The sequence below is a fragment of the Apus apus genome, chromosome 6 (assembly GCF_020740795.1).
Source record: "Apus apus isolate bApuApu2 chromosome 6, bApuApu2.pri.cur, whole genome shotgun sequence".
Taxonomy (NCBI): domain Eukaryota; kingdom Metazoa; phylum Chordata; class Aves; order Apodiformes; family Apodidae; genus Apus; species Apus apus.
In genome coordinates this window covers 38,830,069-38,843,910 of record NC_067287.1, presented here as the reverse complement: position 1 = coordinate 38,843,910, position 13,842 = coordinate 38,830,069, and the positions used below count along the sequence as shown (strand labels likewise).

General features: G+C 39.9%; 1 protein-coding gene across 11 annotated transcripts in view; it reads left to right on the top strand.

Moving 5' to 3' along the window:
* The window catches only part of PCNT (pericentrin), a 90,306-nt gene that overhangs the window by 28,589 nt on the left and 47,875 nt on the right, over window positions 1–13,842 (top strand). For 10 of the 11 annotated variants that reach the window (XM_051623757.1, XM_051623765.1, XM_051623764.1 and 7 more), the window contains 9 exons: window positions 1,850–2,325; window positions 3,625–4,201; window positions 5,271–5,504; window positions 6,533–6,697; window positions 9,027–9,173; window positions 10,631–10,782; window positions 11,155–11,366; window positions 11,851–12,062; window positions 13,533–13,695. In XM_051623757.1, coding sequence (XP_051479717.1) covers window positions 1,850–2,325; window positions 3,625–4,201; window positions 5,271–5,504; window positions 6,533–6,697; window positions 9,027–9,173; window positions 10,631–10,782; window positions 11,155–11,366; window positions 11,851–12,062; window positions 13,533–13,695 — 2,338 coding nt within the window. The remainder of the gene's footprint in view (window positions 1–1,849; window positions 2,326–3,624; window positions 4,202–5,270; window positions 5,505–6,532; window positions 6,698–9,026; window positions 9,174–10,630; window positions 10,783–11,154; window positions 11,367–11,850; window positions 12,063–13,532; window positions 13,696–13,842) is intronic. The other variant, XM_051623760.1, reaches the window with a different exon arrangement.

The following is a 13,842-nucleotide window of genomic DNA, read 5'->3' as shown; positions in this document are numbered from 1 at the left end:
GGCATGTTAATTTATGGTTTCATCTTTCTGATATTTGTATACTTATGAGAATTAGATGGATGAAGCTCTCCTTTCTCAAGTCCTCCTTTCCTCCCTTTTTAAAGAGAGATAGGTATGTGTAGCCTTTTCCAGACTTCAAAACTAGGACAGAAAGCCAGGGATCAGAGTTGCAGACTGTAGGTTACATGGAGACTCAGCTGATGTACTGAAGTTTTCAGTACTGCTGATTCACTCCTGCTGTTACTGTTTCATGGTACCTCCCAAAACAAAAAGACACTACTTTAAGGAAAGAGACATTGTTATTTATTGCAGGTTTGTGCTAAGCTGGGTGCTTGGTGCCTTCTCACAAATCAAGCACCCCAGATGAGATTTTTCATGTTTCTAAGTCCATCCTCCTTATAGTAATTGGTTAGCGATTTGCATATAGTTATAATATAGTTACATCATTATTTCTACTGCCACACATGCTCAGAAGGATCTTCACCTGGGCAGTGGTCTTTATGACCTGGGGATATGATTTTTAGTATTAGAATGACATTATAATGAGCTGAGTTCACCTAAAGGACACAGTATTGTAACTTCTACAGCTCCAACTGCCCAAGACTGGTTTAGTTGTCAGTCTCCTTGATTCTTGTTCTTCTTTATCACTTCCTGCATTCCTTAGGTTCAGTTATCTGTGTAGACCTCAAGTCTTCTCTGCCAAGTTGGTGATTTACATGCTACACCCTTTAAACCTCTTGATTAATTGCATTCTTCAAGGCCTGATTATTGAAGGATGTCCTTGCTCAGTGCTGGCTGTGGCACTAATTGTATGTCTCTCTGACTGAAATTTTAACTTGTATATATATGCAGAGTACATCTGACACGAAATAACCACATCATTCTAAATTTCTAAGTTCTTTTCTAACACTACCACCTGCAGGATCTTGTTTGTGGCACTGCTGATTGAGTAAAAGTAGATGCAGAATGTGGTGTTTGAAATGAGCTTGTCCTGCATGCTGATCCTACATATTTTGTTTGCTTTCTGGTCTCTTGCTCTCTGAAGCAGAGTGAACCAATTTCCTCAATTGCCTCTCTATTTCCAGTGTACAGCACAAAATTTGTTATGGATTGTGTGATAAACAAAATCTGGGGTTTTACCTTTCCTGCCTCTGTTTAGCTTGTTGCATAAATGAATGCTTGAATATGTGTTCAAAACAAACCTTCTAAGTGAAAACCAAAGAGTTTACTTCATAGAAATGCTCCCATGTGATCTCTGACTAGCTTTTCATATTCTTTTAAGACCCTCTTGTTTCTTTAGTTGACTATTTATTTATTTACCTGTTGACTCTAAAAATACATAACAGGTGTTTGGGGTTTTTTTGCCTTTTGTCACTGAGCTATCATTTGGTGCTTTGGCTTCTCCTTTTATGCTACATGCTTTTTATGTTGCTTTTATGTTCTGTATGAGGTCATGGTTTTGGAGACTGCACATGAAATACTGCTGGAATAAGGAGAAGAGAGATTCAAAAGAGATTCCTAATAATGCCCTATATAAATACCCAAGGTGCCTTTAGCTTTATAAGTTGAACTCCTGAAATGAAGTTGCCCCAAGAGAAAACAACATAGAGTCCCCTGTTGTAGAATTTTCCCTTAGTTTTTCCATCTCTTCCTTACCCCAATTAATTCTTAATAGTGTGTTTAATCCAAGTGCCTATAAATGGACGTTTCAGCTTTATTTTTGTCTGAAGGATGACTTCACTGCAAGAATTGAGTCTCTCCAAGACCTGAAATGCATAAGAATGTTCACTTCACATGCTTCAGTTTGATTTTGGCATTTTATGCATTTTTTTACTAACTGTGTTCACAGGTAAAACATAAAATGGCTGAGGATCACAAGAATAAGCTAAGAGAAGCCAGAGAAGAAGTTCAGAAAATAGAGACTATGTATAAAGAAAAGGAGAAGAAATGGAAATGTGAGAGGGAGGACCAGAGGATCCAGGCAGAAGAGGCGTTATCGCTGCTGCGCACGGAGCTGCAGAGCAGAGCAGAGCATGAGAAGCAGAGTTTGCAGGAGGCGTTTGAACTCCGTGAAGCTGAAATGAATCAGCTTCGAGATCATCAAGCTGCCAGAATCCTGGAGTTGGAGAAGCTGGTCAAAGAGCAGCAGAACAGCTTGCAGCAACTAGAGGACAGCCTCGCAACTGCACAGGCTGTGCAGAGATCTCAGGAGCAGTACGACAGTGACCTGCAGGCAGCCAAAGCACTCATGGCAAAAGAAATGGAGAAGGCCACACTTTGTCTGCAGGAGGAATGTGCACTGAAACTTATGGAAGCACAAAACAAGTAAGTCCTGAGTATCTGAGCACTTTCACTTACCATTCAGCCATTGTTATTGTTACTTTTTCTTACTTAAAACTTAATGAGTCTTATTTTAAATGTAGAGTTGTAGTGATGTAGGTTTGTCACTTGATGGCACCAGCCAACTAACGTGTGTAAAGTTTATTCTTCCAAGGAACAGTAATGCTGTCCATTATAGAGTTTTGCTTCAAGTAAATGCATTTAATCCAGTTCAGAAAATCAAAGGAAGTGTAGTCAAGTTGTGCCTGTTACAGTTAAGAATGCAACACACAGCTGAAAATGGTGTACTAGCCTTGGAGGAGGGGAGGTGTTACAGGACATGTACCTGGAAAAATTCTCAATTTTTCAAGTGTTTTTAAACAATTCAAATTAATTTTAGCAAGTTTTTTCTGGTGAATGAAGCTTGTGTTATTCACTGAATCCTGAGATTAATGGACTGCATATGATAGTCTTCAGTTCTGGTTGGACATGGAGGTTTTAACTGCTCAGTTTTTCCTCCCTTTCCTACCCCCTTGGTTTTTAGTGTATTAAAGGAAATACTCAAACAGCTACAGGTTTGTATTTGGATGAGTTGCTTTACATTTATCCCTTCTCTTCTCCCCAAAACACATGCTTGTAAAACAGGACTAGAGGAATAATTACAGTAAGAAAACACTGAAAGAAGGAACTTAGCCTTTAAATAACCAACTGGTGTCTGTATCCAAAACTACTAGAGTTAATGATTGCAGTTAATTGCAGCATGTCAGATACTGCATCTTCTACATCAAACTCTAAGCACACCTCAGAGAGCTGAGATGATTTTGGACAAGCCTCCAGGTATCCCACACACACTGGCACAGAGTTTTATGTCTCAGTCTTAACCTGACGTTTTTTAGAGTTGTTTCTTATTACACCTTGTTTCCTTGCAGGCAACATACATACATGTCCTGTGTCCTCTCATATGGCAGTGTTTTCTCAGAGAACAACGTTTGTATGTTGCTTTGCATTAGTAAGCAACTGTTAAATATTTGCACCTAGCAAATATTAATTTAATAAGGGTTCTAGTCTACCTAGTAATAACCAGTTACTACTAAGTGACATTGCATAAACCTTTGAATATGTGGCTATGAAATAATCTTTGTGGCTTGCTTTGAATTAGTTCTGTATTTGAAACATGAGGTAAAATTTGTGGAGGCTAAGTAAGGCCTACTTGTTTTTGCTATTTATTTCTTATTTGTTTTTAATATTAAGAAAAAAAAAGTCTTTTTTGACAAAATTCTCATAACTTTCCTGGAAATAATACAGATTTATGGAGGAACACAAAGCTATGACTCAGAAATTCACAACTGAGCAAGAGATTCTTCTCCAAGAGCTGAAAAAGAAACATGTGGATGAACTGGAACTCCAAAGTCAGCAGTTACAGGAGAAGCATAAGCAGCAGATTTTGTCTCTTACATCTGAGTTGCAAGCAAAGCACCAAGCTGAAATTGAGACACTTAAATCTACACTAGAAAGTAAACAGCAGATTCAGCTTCAAGCTTGTGTTGCTGAACTACAGACAAAGCATCAGACAGAAATTGGTGAGCTGGAGGTGAAACACTTGGCAAATCTGGATTCGTTGGAGTCATCCTACCTGTCTGAAATTCAGAATATAAGGGACGAACACAGTCAGGCGCTCGAGAAGCTACAGCTGCAGCACGCAGAGCAGCTCCAGGAGAAGGATAAAATGCATCAAGCACACGTGGTTCAGGAGATAGAGATGTTGAAGTTAAAGCATGCTGAAGAACTTCAGCTTGCCCAAAATAATTTGAAAATTGAGCTAGCTACTCTTCACATGGAAAAGCTTCAAGCCATGGCTGTTGAAGCAGCAGAAGCTCATAAGGTGCGTCAGAAAGAAAACTTGGCATAGAAGGTGAAATTGAATGGTACATTGTGTGGGACCACCTCTGTCCTTCTTGGGATGTACTCCCTCTTTTGTGCTAGTGCTAACACTTGTGTCTGGCCATATTGTGAGCTGAAATAGGCAACAAGGTGAAAATTAAGTCCATCTGTCACTTCCCTCCTGAATGCACAGACTAAGGAGTTTTCTATCTCAGTGTGTGGGGAAAAGGTACAAACGAAACAAATATTTTAAACACAGTTCCACTTGGATGGTTTCCATTTTTTGGTTCAGAGCTTCTCTGCCTTATAGAGTTACCATGTGATTCTCCAGAAGTGATGAGAATAAAATTACTATTTCTGTAGGTTAAACTACGTCTCTAAGAATATAAAGATCCTCCCTAGTAGCACAGTCTTGAGGGGAATAATAGAAGAAAGGTATCTCTAAAGGTCCCAGGTGGGATTTTGGGAGCAAGTGAATGGACCTTGTCATAGTCCTTTTAACAGAAGTCCGTAGCTTTACTTCTTGATGAGGCAGAAGTGTGAGCTCTTTCACAGTTCAGATGGGAAAAAAATGATCCCAAGGCTCTCCAAGTCAAAGGGGTAAGAAGGCTTAGCTCATTGCTAAAACTACAGAGCCTTTCAGAGGGAGATGTACTTTCAGACTTGTCTGTTACCATGCCCAAAATTATGATTATATGTCATATCTGTGCCCACAAAGGCTAAGGAGGAGGGTCTAGTATGGGCAAAAGGTGGGCATTTTTCTCTAGTCCTGTCTTTGCTAGCCTTCATTTTAATTGTTCTTGAGTGTAAAGAACTTCAGAAAGAAAAAGTTGAAGATTGTGCTGATGGGGAGTGCTGCCATTTACAAAACTTGTACTGGAGAGGAGAAGAAACCATTTCAATTATATAGAAACTATGTATATCCAGGTGTGCCCACAATTCACGAGGCAGTATTGTTCATGTTTACTTAAAAGGCTTTGATACAGCAGGATGTGTGCTTTACAAATTTCTTGCAAAAATCTTTGTACTTACTTTTTCCCCTCCCTCTTCTTAAAACAATGCTTATGCAGGATGATTTGAACACAGCTCTTCAAAACCAAAGGAAACTGCTGGAAGAAGAAAAGCGTCTGGCCCTGGATATATTACGTGAGGAAGTGGTGTGTATGGAGGAAAAGCATAGGAAAGCACTCCAAGAGCTTCAGGATCTTCATGAGGCAGAAATTAAGAAGCAGAAGGAAGAATATTCCAGGGAGCTGGAAAAAGAATTGGGGAAGCTAAAAGCCCAGCATGAACATGAGCAAGAGGTTAGAATGTTGTTGATCCTAAACCCAAAATAACACGAAGTAATTTCAGTTTCATTAACCTTAGAAGTCAGGCTCTGTATCTGGATTCTTCTTGGATTTTTTTAATAGTGCCAGGAGTTAAGAGACAACGTTAAAACCTTGTTTTATGTCAAATGACTCAAGAGAATTCTTACATGTGTATTAGCCTGATTTATTGCGTTTTCACTTACTAATTTGGAAATTGGATAGTGTGCCAAGTAACTCTGGTCACTGCTGTACCTGCTTGGTGCACCACACAAAAGACATCTAGGTTTGAGATTCCTTGTGGTTTTTTGGACTGTCAGGTCTTAGAGCTGGTGGTGGTTCCCAGGTGGCTTTTGGAAGAATAGCTTGCCCAGGAAGTTAATTTTGTTAGTTCTTTGTGAAGTTTTCATGATTATTAAGTTTTTAAGCCTTTCATTGTAGAAAAAGGATTTCACTCTCTCCTGATTGCTACAGTAACTCTTCTTAAAAGAGGATAATAGAAAAAAGGAACAACAAATGAACAAAATAACTCAAACCCTTCTCTGATATTTTTGATGGACTTCTGTTTCATCTCATAGGGTAATTGCATGAGATGTGGCAACACAATGTTTCGCCCCATTTGAACAAGAGAAATTGCATCTTCAAAAAAAAAAAAAGCTTTCTCTGTTTCCCCCTCTTTAATCCTTATTTCTTGGAATTTTTCTTTGACAAATGTCTGTTGGATGTAACAAGCAGGGAGTATGTTGTTAGTCTGAGCTGATGGTCTCATGAATATAGGAGATACTTAGTACCTAAGGCCTTGTTGCTTCTTACCTATTTTTATCAACTTGCTTTTTTCTGCAGTCATTGAGGTGTTAGGCAGCAAGGCTGTATGATCCTGAGGGTTTGAAAGGACTATTATGGAAAATACTCTTAAGAATTTGACCAAGCTTGAAGGTTTTGTTTCAGTTTGTTTTGGTTCGTTTTTTTTTTCCTTAATTATAACACCAGGGCTAAAATACTTTATATTGCTTGCTTGTCTGCAGATATATGTTTCTGCATCAGCCTCTGAAGTAGAAACTGTGCGCAAAACTCTTCTGGCTCAATTTGAGGAGGTCAAACTGAAGCAGCAGCTTCAGTTCCAGGAAGAGATTGAGCTGCTGAAGTGTCAGTCGGAGGTACTGCTTGAGCAGCAGATTGCACAACTGAAGGTAGGGTCTGATTACAGTGAACTTCAGAGCACACTGGGAGTGTGTTTTTCTGAAAAAGCAGTATTGGAAATAAGGCAGTGCTCTGTAAGCAGGTATGGTATTTACTACAAGGTTGTCTTAAAATCTTGAACTGGATGTGGTGTCCTTCAAACAAAACAAATCAGTGGAAAGTATTTGCTCTAAACAACAGTCCTTGCATAGTTATGTTCACTTCATGATTTGAAACATTTTCTTCTTGGTGTCTGCAAAAGCTGTGCCCTTGGTCTGTCATCCTTTGTCTGCTGCTGTCATGTATATGTGGCAAAAAACATTGAGTGTGGTTGAAGCTTTCCCCAAGGGGTGGTGACTGAGCACTTGGTGCATGAGACTTTTTGTAGTTGTTCATAATTTCTTCTTAGGTTCATCATTTGAGTTCCAAACTTCCATCTTGATGAGCATCTTCAAGAAATTTATCCCTGAAAATTACCTTTGTTTGGCCTTGTGTACAGTGTAGTAATTGCCTGTTGAGAAGCTCATGTCAAGCTGTTCAATGAATGGAGAAGACACATCCTGTATTAGAAGGGTCAGGGCAGCTCACTGACATGCTGAGGGCAATGCTTGCATTCACCACCCTTATCACTATATTGAGCATGTGTTGTGTTCAACTTGGTGAGCATAACCAACTCAGATTGGATTAAGTACTACATCCTTACTCACTTTTCCTTGGGAAATTTCATCAGATCCTTACCATTCCTGTCAGTGCTCCAACCTGAGGTGGGACTCTTTCTAACAGTTGCACAAACCTCTAAAACTGGGTGCTGCAGTTGTCCTGAAATTTTCTCCTGTTTTCTGCCTCTGACCCACAGTGGAGTCCTGGTCATTCTTTGACTCCTCTCCATCTGGTGAAACGGAGAATCTTTTGAAACAGGACACAAGTGTGTCCTGAAAAGCCTCTGGAGGTATACTGGGCATTGCTGTCCTCAGCTGAATCCAGCCTTTACTCCACAGACACTGGGACTGGACTGACCATTGTAGGGATTCCTGGTTTTCTCTCTTGTGCTGCCTGGACACTTCAGTTACTGCGTAGCATTTGGGACACCAGAAACCTTTCTTTCAGCTGAATTTTTGCCAGGGGTAATTCTAGTGCTAGTACAGCTGCCTCTGTTTTGTTGGTTGTTTTTTTTTTCATGAACTTGATGACTAGTGTGCTGTCCAAGAAGAGACTGACTCTTTGCAACATCAGGCTGAGCTGCGTTGTGGTCTGATACAGGTTTTTACACTGAGCTTTCTCCTCCCTACTTCCCCCATGCTCATTTATGGGATTGTCTTCATGCCAGCCAGTTCCCTTTTCTTCCCCTGCCTCTCCTAGCAGATTTTAGGTAGAGTTCCTTTCTACAGCCTGAGTTACTCTTTAATGGATGCCCTACTTCTGAGAAGACTAGGTGGCTGTTTCAGAGACTTCAGAGATAGTCCACAATGTTACTGTACCATTGAAGGAAAGTCCTTGTACCCCTTTCTGCCTGTTCATTTGTATCTTGCAGACTGCTCAGCACTCTGCTCTTTGAGTCTGCTCAGTGCAAGAACAGGCTGAGTCTTCCACAAAGGATCCAGGACAGTTCAGGGGTCTACATGTGTTCTCTTCTAAAGTCTTTATTTCATGCCCTGGGAAATGGGTGTTCATAGATCAAATTGCACAGGTATTTTTATACTGTGACCAAGAAGACTCATCTCCTAGTTCTGGTGTTGCAGAAACAATTACTAATCAGGGTTCCTTTTAGCATCTTTGAGGGATCCCAAAACCCTTTTTTCAGCTCTGTGATTTGCTGATGCAGGAGTGGGGAATGTCTAATAATATCTATCTTTAGAAGGCTTTAGATCACTCTGAGGTTAGTGAGATCCAGTTTAATAGCTTCTAAATAATTTACCTATGTCGAGCTGCCTTGTAGATTCTCAGTGTGTTCTGGTAAATCACTCCAGCTCTGTGGAACTCAGTACTGTGTATGTTGTACTACTTGCAGTTGGTGAAAGGGGCTTCTGTCTGCCTCTGCCTGGACTTCATCTGCTTTCTGTTCCTCTTCACCAACTCAGCAGGCTGAAATGACCCAGATCTCAGTGAGCACATTTAGATAGTTCATTTACCTACTTAAGAATTTTTAAATAATAGTTTTGCCATAATTTTGTTGATTTGGGGTATTAAGTGTGTACATTACATTAATTTCAGAGGTAAGATGTGCACATTTAAAGAAAAAAAAAGGAGGAAAGGGTTTTGGTTGTGTGATTTATATTTTTTTTGAGGTTGATGGCTTTTTTATTTTTCCTCTGTAAATGAAAGTATATGTGACTTCTGCAGGAGGAATTTGAAGCTGAAAAGAAGGCATCACTACATGATAAAGAGCAGATGTTGATTCAGGAGAGGGAGAAGGCACAGGCTGCTCATCAGAAGGAGCAGGAGATGTTATTAGCCCAGCTACAGGAAAAAGCAGCAGTAATTATCCAGGTGTGTGGAAAATATTTCAAACCTAGGTTTTAAATGTGCTTTTGTGGTTGTGTTTCAGCACAGTGCTGTCACCTTTCTCAATGTGTATAAAAAGGGACTGTGTATAATTCTTGTGATCACTGGTTTTCAAGCTGTACTCCATGATGGACTGTGTCTTAGTTGGAGTGCTACTGCAGGAAAATGGAAATTGAGACTGGGCAGCAGCTTGAAAACTGGTTTTCAGCCTTTTCTCAGGAAGGGTAACAGTGCTTTATAAGAAGGTTGGGTGTTTGCCTTTCTGTTGTCTGTGTATTAAATGCTATCTGTATCTATCATGTTTTTCTGTCAAGCAAACAGTGCTCTAGTAGCTTATGGACCATCTGACCTATAGCTGGGAGGACATAACAGAGCCAAGTGGGAAGTTTGAATCTTGAAGTGACAAAGTTCATACTAATTTGCCAAACAAACTGGAAATTAATGCTTCCTGTAAAGCTAATCTCTTAAGTTGAATCTAAGTTACCCAGAAAGCATTATAGAGAGAGGGGCAGCTTGAAAAAGGTGTCTGGTTTAATTAGCAAGTTTAGAAGGGTCAAGTTTTTTTCAATGGCTAAAATAATAGCTTTGAGTTTTCAAAATAGAAGGTAAAATGAAATAAAGAAAATAAAAAATTCTCTCAAAATTCGGGAAGATCTGACAAAAATGTAAATTTGCTATATTGGACAGTTCTGTCAGGCCTTTATGTTTAGTGGAAAAACAGAGTAACACTAAGGATTTCCTCTACTGGAAGAAATACATTATTGTTTCCATGCAGGATTTGATGAGGGATGAGAAAATTTTGACTAATTAGTTGGCTTACTTTTGAGACAAAGTTTCTAACAAAACAGTGCTTGTTTGTTTGGCAACAAAATCTGGGGATCAAGGGTAGGCTTATCATACATATATGTGTATTTATTATTTAATTGTTTTTTTAAAGTGTGATAGAGGTGTCACCTGAACGTATAAATATGAGGCGAGAAGACATTTTTCTAGAAAATTGTTTTTGGGAAAATTTGTTTTGCTTCTAAAGCAAAAAATGTTGGCCAGCCCTGATGATACTGGATCAGTTTGCTGTGCTGCAGTGTCAGATTTTATGCCAGGACGTCACTTTGTGTCTTTGAGGCGTCACAGTGAAAGTGAACTATGAGCAACTAATTTATGACACGAGGTTTTTACAAGCTTTTTGCATTTCTTGCGTGCACTGAGTCTGGTGAGGCAGCTCCGTGAAGCAGAATCAACATCAGAAAAGGAGAACTAAAAAAATAACCATTTTTAGTCTTCCTGCTGTCCTCCCTTCCTGGTACTTGTGGAAGAAAAATTTGCATAACAGCAGGTGATGATTGTGTGAATAAATACAGCGTTGTGAAGGGTCAGATCATTGGCTGAAGTTCATCCTTGAGGCAAAATGCTTGACTTTGTTGCATTGTTACTGTATTTTCCAGCTGGAAAAGAAAGTGGAGTCTTTAAACCGTGAAACAGAGGAGACCAACTCTGAACTGGAGACGCTCCTTCAGCGGCGGGACAGAGAAAACCAAGAAGGAGGGAATTTGGTGGCCATGTTGAGATCTGATATTGAGCAGTCCAAGGAGGAAAGGTTTGTACATTTCAGGTTATATAATCACTTCATTTGCAAGGTTTTTTTTGAGTGATTTTGTATTACCAATCTTACTACCAATTATGCCTTACCTATCTTGATATGGAATGCAAGGTTGGGGTTTTTTTCCTTCCTTTGTTTTTTTGTGGTCTTGTGGGGATGTGGGTGTTTTGGAGTTTCCACTGTCTATGATCTTGGAAAAAGCTAGGAAATGGAGAAAGCTTCTTGGTCATCAAATACTTTCAGTGCAATGTAGATTCATTTTGATATGTTTTTGGAATGTGTGGATTAGAGAGAAGCTGACAGTAGGTTCAGTGTCTTTTAAATCAAGTGCATGCAGGTTTTGAAGTGTTGGATATCCTTTTGTTTTAGGAAAAACCTGCAGGAGTCTTATCAGCATGTTTTGAAATTGCTTGTTGAGTTGGTGAAGGCCACAATAGCTGTTGAGGACCTTATCTGCAGCAAGGTTGGTCTTTGCCTTGATGACAGTCTGGCTTCTGGAGATTCCAGGGGTCACAGTATCATGGAAGACATGGGATTCATGCAGTGCTTCAAAGCCAAAGAAAAGCATAATCTGGAAAAAGGTGAGTACAAACCTGCATGATTGGATGTAGTCAATTCACATGCTTGAAAAATTGCTTTTCATCTCATTTTGTATGGATGAGGTTCAGAAAGGGGTATCTCTTGTTGCAGTGTTTTCTGTCTCTTTCAAAGTTGCTCCACACTTAGGACAGTGTCTGTCAGCATTCTTTTTATTCCAGTTCCTTTAGTGGGGCAAATACTACCATGTTGTTGGGAAAGGCTGAATTGGTTATCGGGCAGGAAAGATTAACTTGGTGAATGCAGAGTTTCAGGCCCAGATGTGTAGCACAGTATTTCCAAATGTTGTGAAGGACTGTCTTGATTTGTCAGCATAGTGTTATTGATGTGTGCAAGTTTGTACCCTGTACTACATCTTCAGGATCAAGCAGTGTCACTGCCTGGTGTCACTGCCTGAGTTCAGGTGTTAACTGAGCAGCCAGTTCTGTCTCATTTTGCTGTGTGTTTGAATAGCTTGCTTGTTTTCAGTGTATGAGCTGCTCGATGTCACGCTCTCAGAACACAACCCGCTGTCTCCAGTGGCTGATGAGGGATCAGAATTGAGCCAATACTTTTGTGAAAGTGGTTTTGCCAAGCCAGAATTGGCATGTGAAAATGAAGACATGATACAGAGACTTTGCCATCGTTTGCGCACCGCAGTGGAGAGACTTCTGGAACTGGTTACAGAATCCACTAAACAAGTAAATCTCTTTCATCTCCATAGATGTATAATTATACTGCAAGTATGAAACCTGTTTTAAGGCTTGTGTATTTGGCACTCTATAGAATTGGCTACTAAAAAAAACAGACTTTGTCTGAACATGTGACAAGCTATCGGTACAGGGAAGCACGTGCATCCCCTGCTCCTTACAATGAAGGTTTTGCTCTTATTGGACAACTTATTATAAATGAGACTTCAGTCACTTTTTTTCCCTCTAGCAGATACTGTAGAAAGAGTATAAGTTGGTTGCCTTAAGTAGATTTAAACTGGGATTTTTAGATATATTTGGTAACATCAGGACACCAAGAGTTAAGGTGTTCAAGCGGTTTTTGTTGTACTTCACACAAATACTTCTTCAGCGTTAATAAGCAGGTACAAGAAAACTTGGTCCTATGTGAAAATATTTTGGGGATATGTAGACAGCAGGCAGCAAACATCCTTGTAATTATATACTGCTTAATTGTGATAAAAGGAGCTGGACTCAATATCATGAAATAACTTGAGTATTTCCATTCCGAGTTTCACAATGTCTAGACATTCAGCTTTGGAAAGGGAAGTTGTAAATCTGAGGTAGATGCCTGAGTATTGTGTACACTTAGAGGATTTATTTTAGTGCTACAGTTATTAGTTTGTTGAGGAAGGAAGCCCCTAATGTAAGAGAAAACAAAGAGAGATAATACACTTGAAATTCATGTTCTCATCAAGTATTTTGTGCAACTGAGATAAACACCTGGGTGAAATATATATTCACCATCTTCAAAAATCCCCTCTAGGATGAGATGCTTAAATTTGTACTTTTGGGTGCTGATGCTGGTTCCACTAGTATGTAGGTAGCTTGTGGTTAAAGCACTTGCCCAAGCCATAGCAGATCTAGATTCCAGGTCACCTTCATCAGCTGCCTTCAAGAATATTTTGCTTACCTCTGTGAAATGGCCTGCCCACCAGAATAAGCTAAATATAAACTAAATGGGAATGGAGCTGCTCTGTTCCTTTCCTTTGAACTTGAGACGCTGCATGTGGGAATGCAAGGTACAGTGGCTCGGAGAACTGGTGCCATTATCTTGGAAACCTGATGATGTACTGACTGCACTGTCTGTTAGACATGCCTGAATCTCTTCAAGAAATTAACTGCAAGGATGCTTTGAATTTCAAGTGGCTCAGGAATTGTCAAGCTGAGCAGGTTAGCCAACAGGAAGGTATCTCTTTATGCACAGTACAGAAACTTCTGTGCCTAAGGAAGATCTGTGGCAAAACACAGGTACAGGGAGTTGCCCAAGTGTCCGGGGCTTTTGGACAAAGTCAACCTAGTGCTATAATGAAACTTCAAAACCTGGACCTCAGTGCATTGATGTTATAAAATAGTAAGAGGGGCTTTGTTTAAATGTCTTGTAGTATTGTTACATTGTGTGTGCATCCAAGCTCTGATGCTAGGGAAATGATTTCCTTTTAGCTGGAGAAAATGCATGAAAACCACGCGCAGTTTGAAGAAGAATTCAGCCGCCGCAACCGGGAAACGGCCCAAGTGGTCAGTCAGCACCAGGAGCTCATGGAGTGCCTCAGTGAGCAGAGTGAGGCCAAGAACCAGCTGGCTCTGGAGCTTCACAAAGCAGAGGGTAAGAAACCAACATGACGAGATTTCACTGTCATTTATTCCGTAGCTCATTCCTGCAAATACCTAGGATATGTTTTTGTGTCTTGTCTTGTTCATGTGCCTGTGTACAATCCATTTTCTGCATTTCAGATTACTAATTTACTTCATG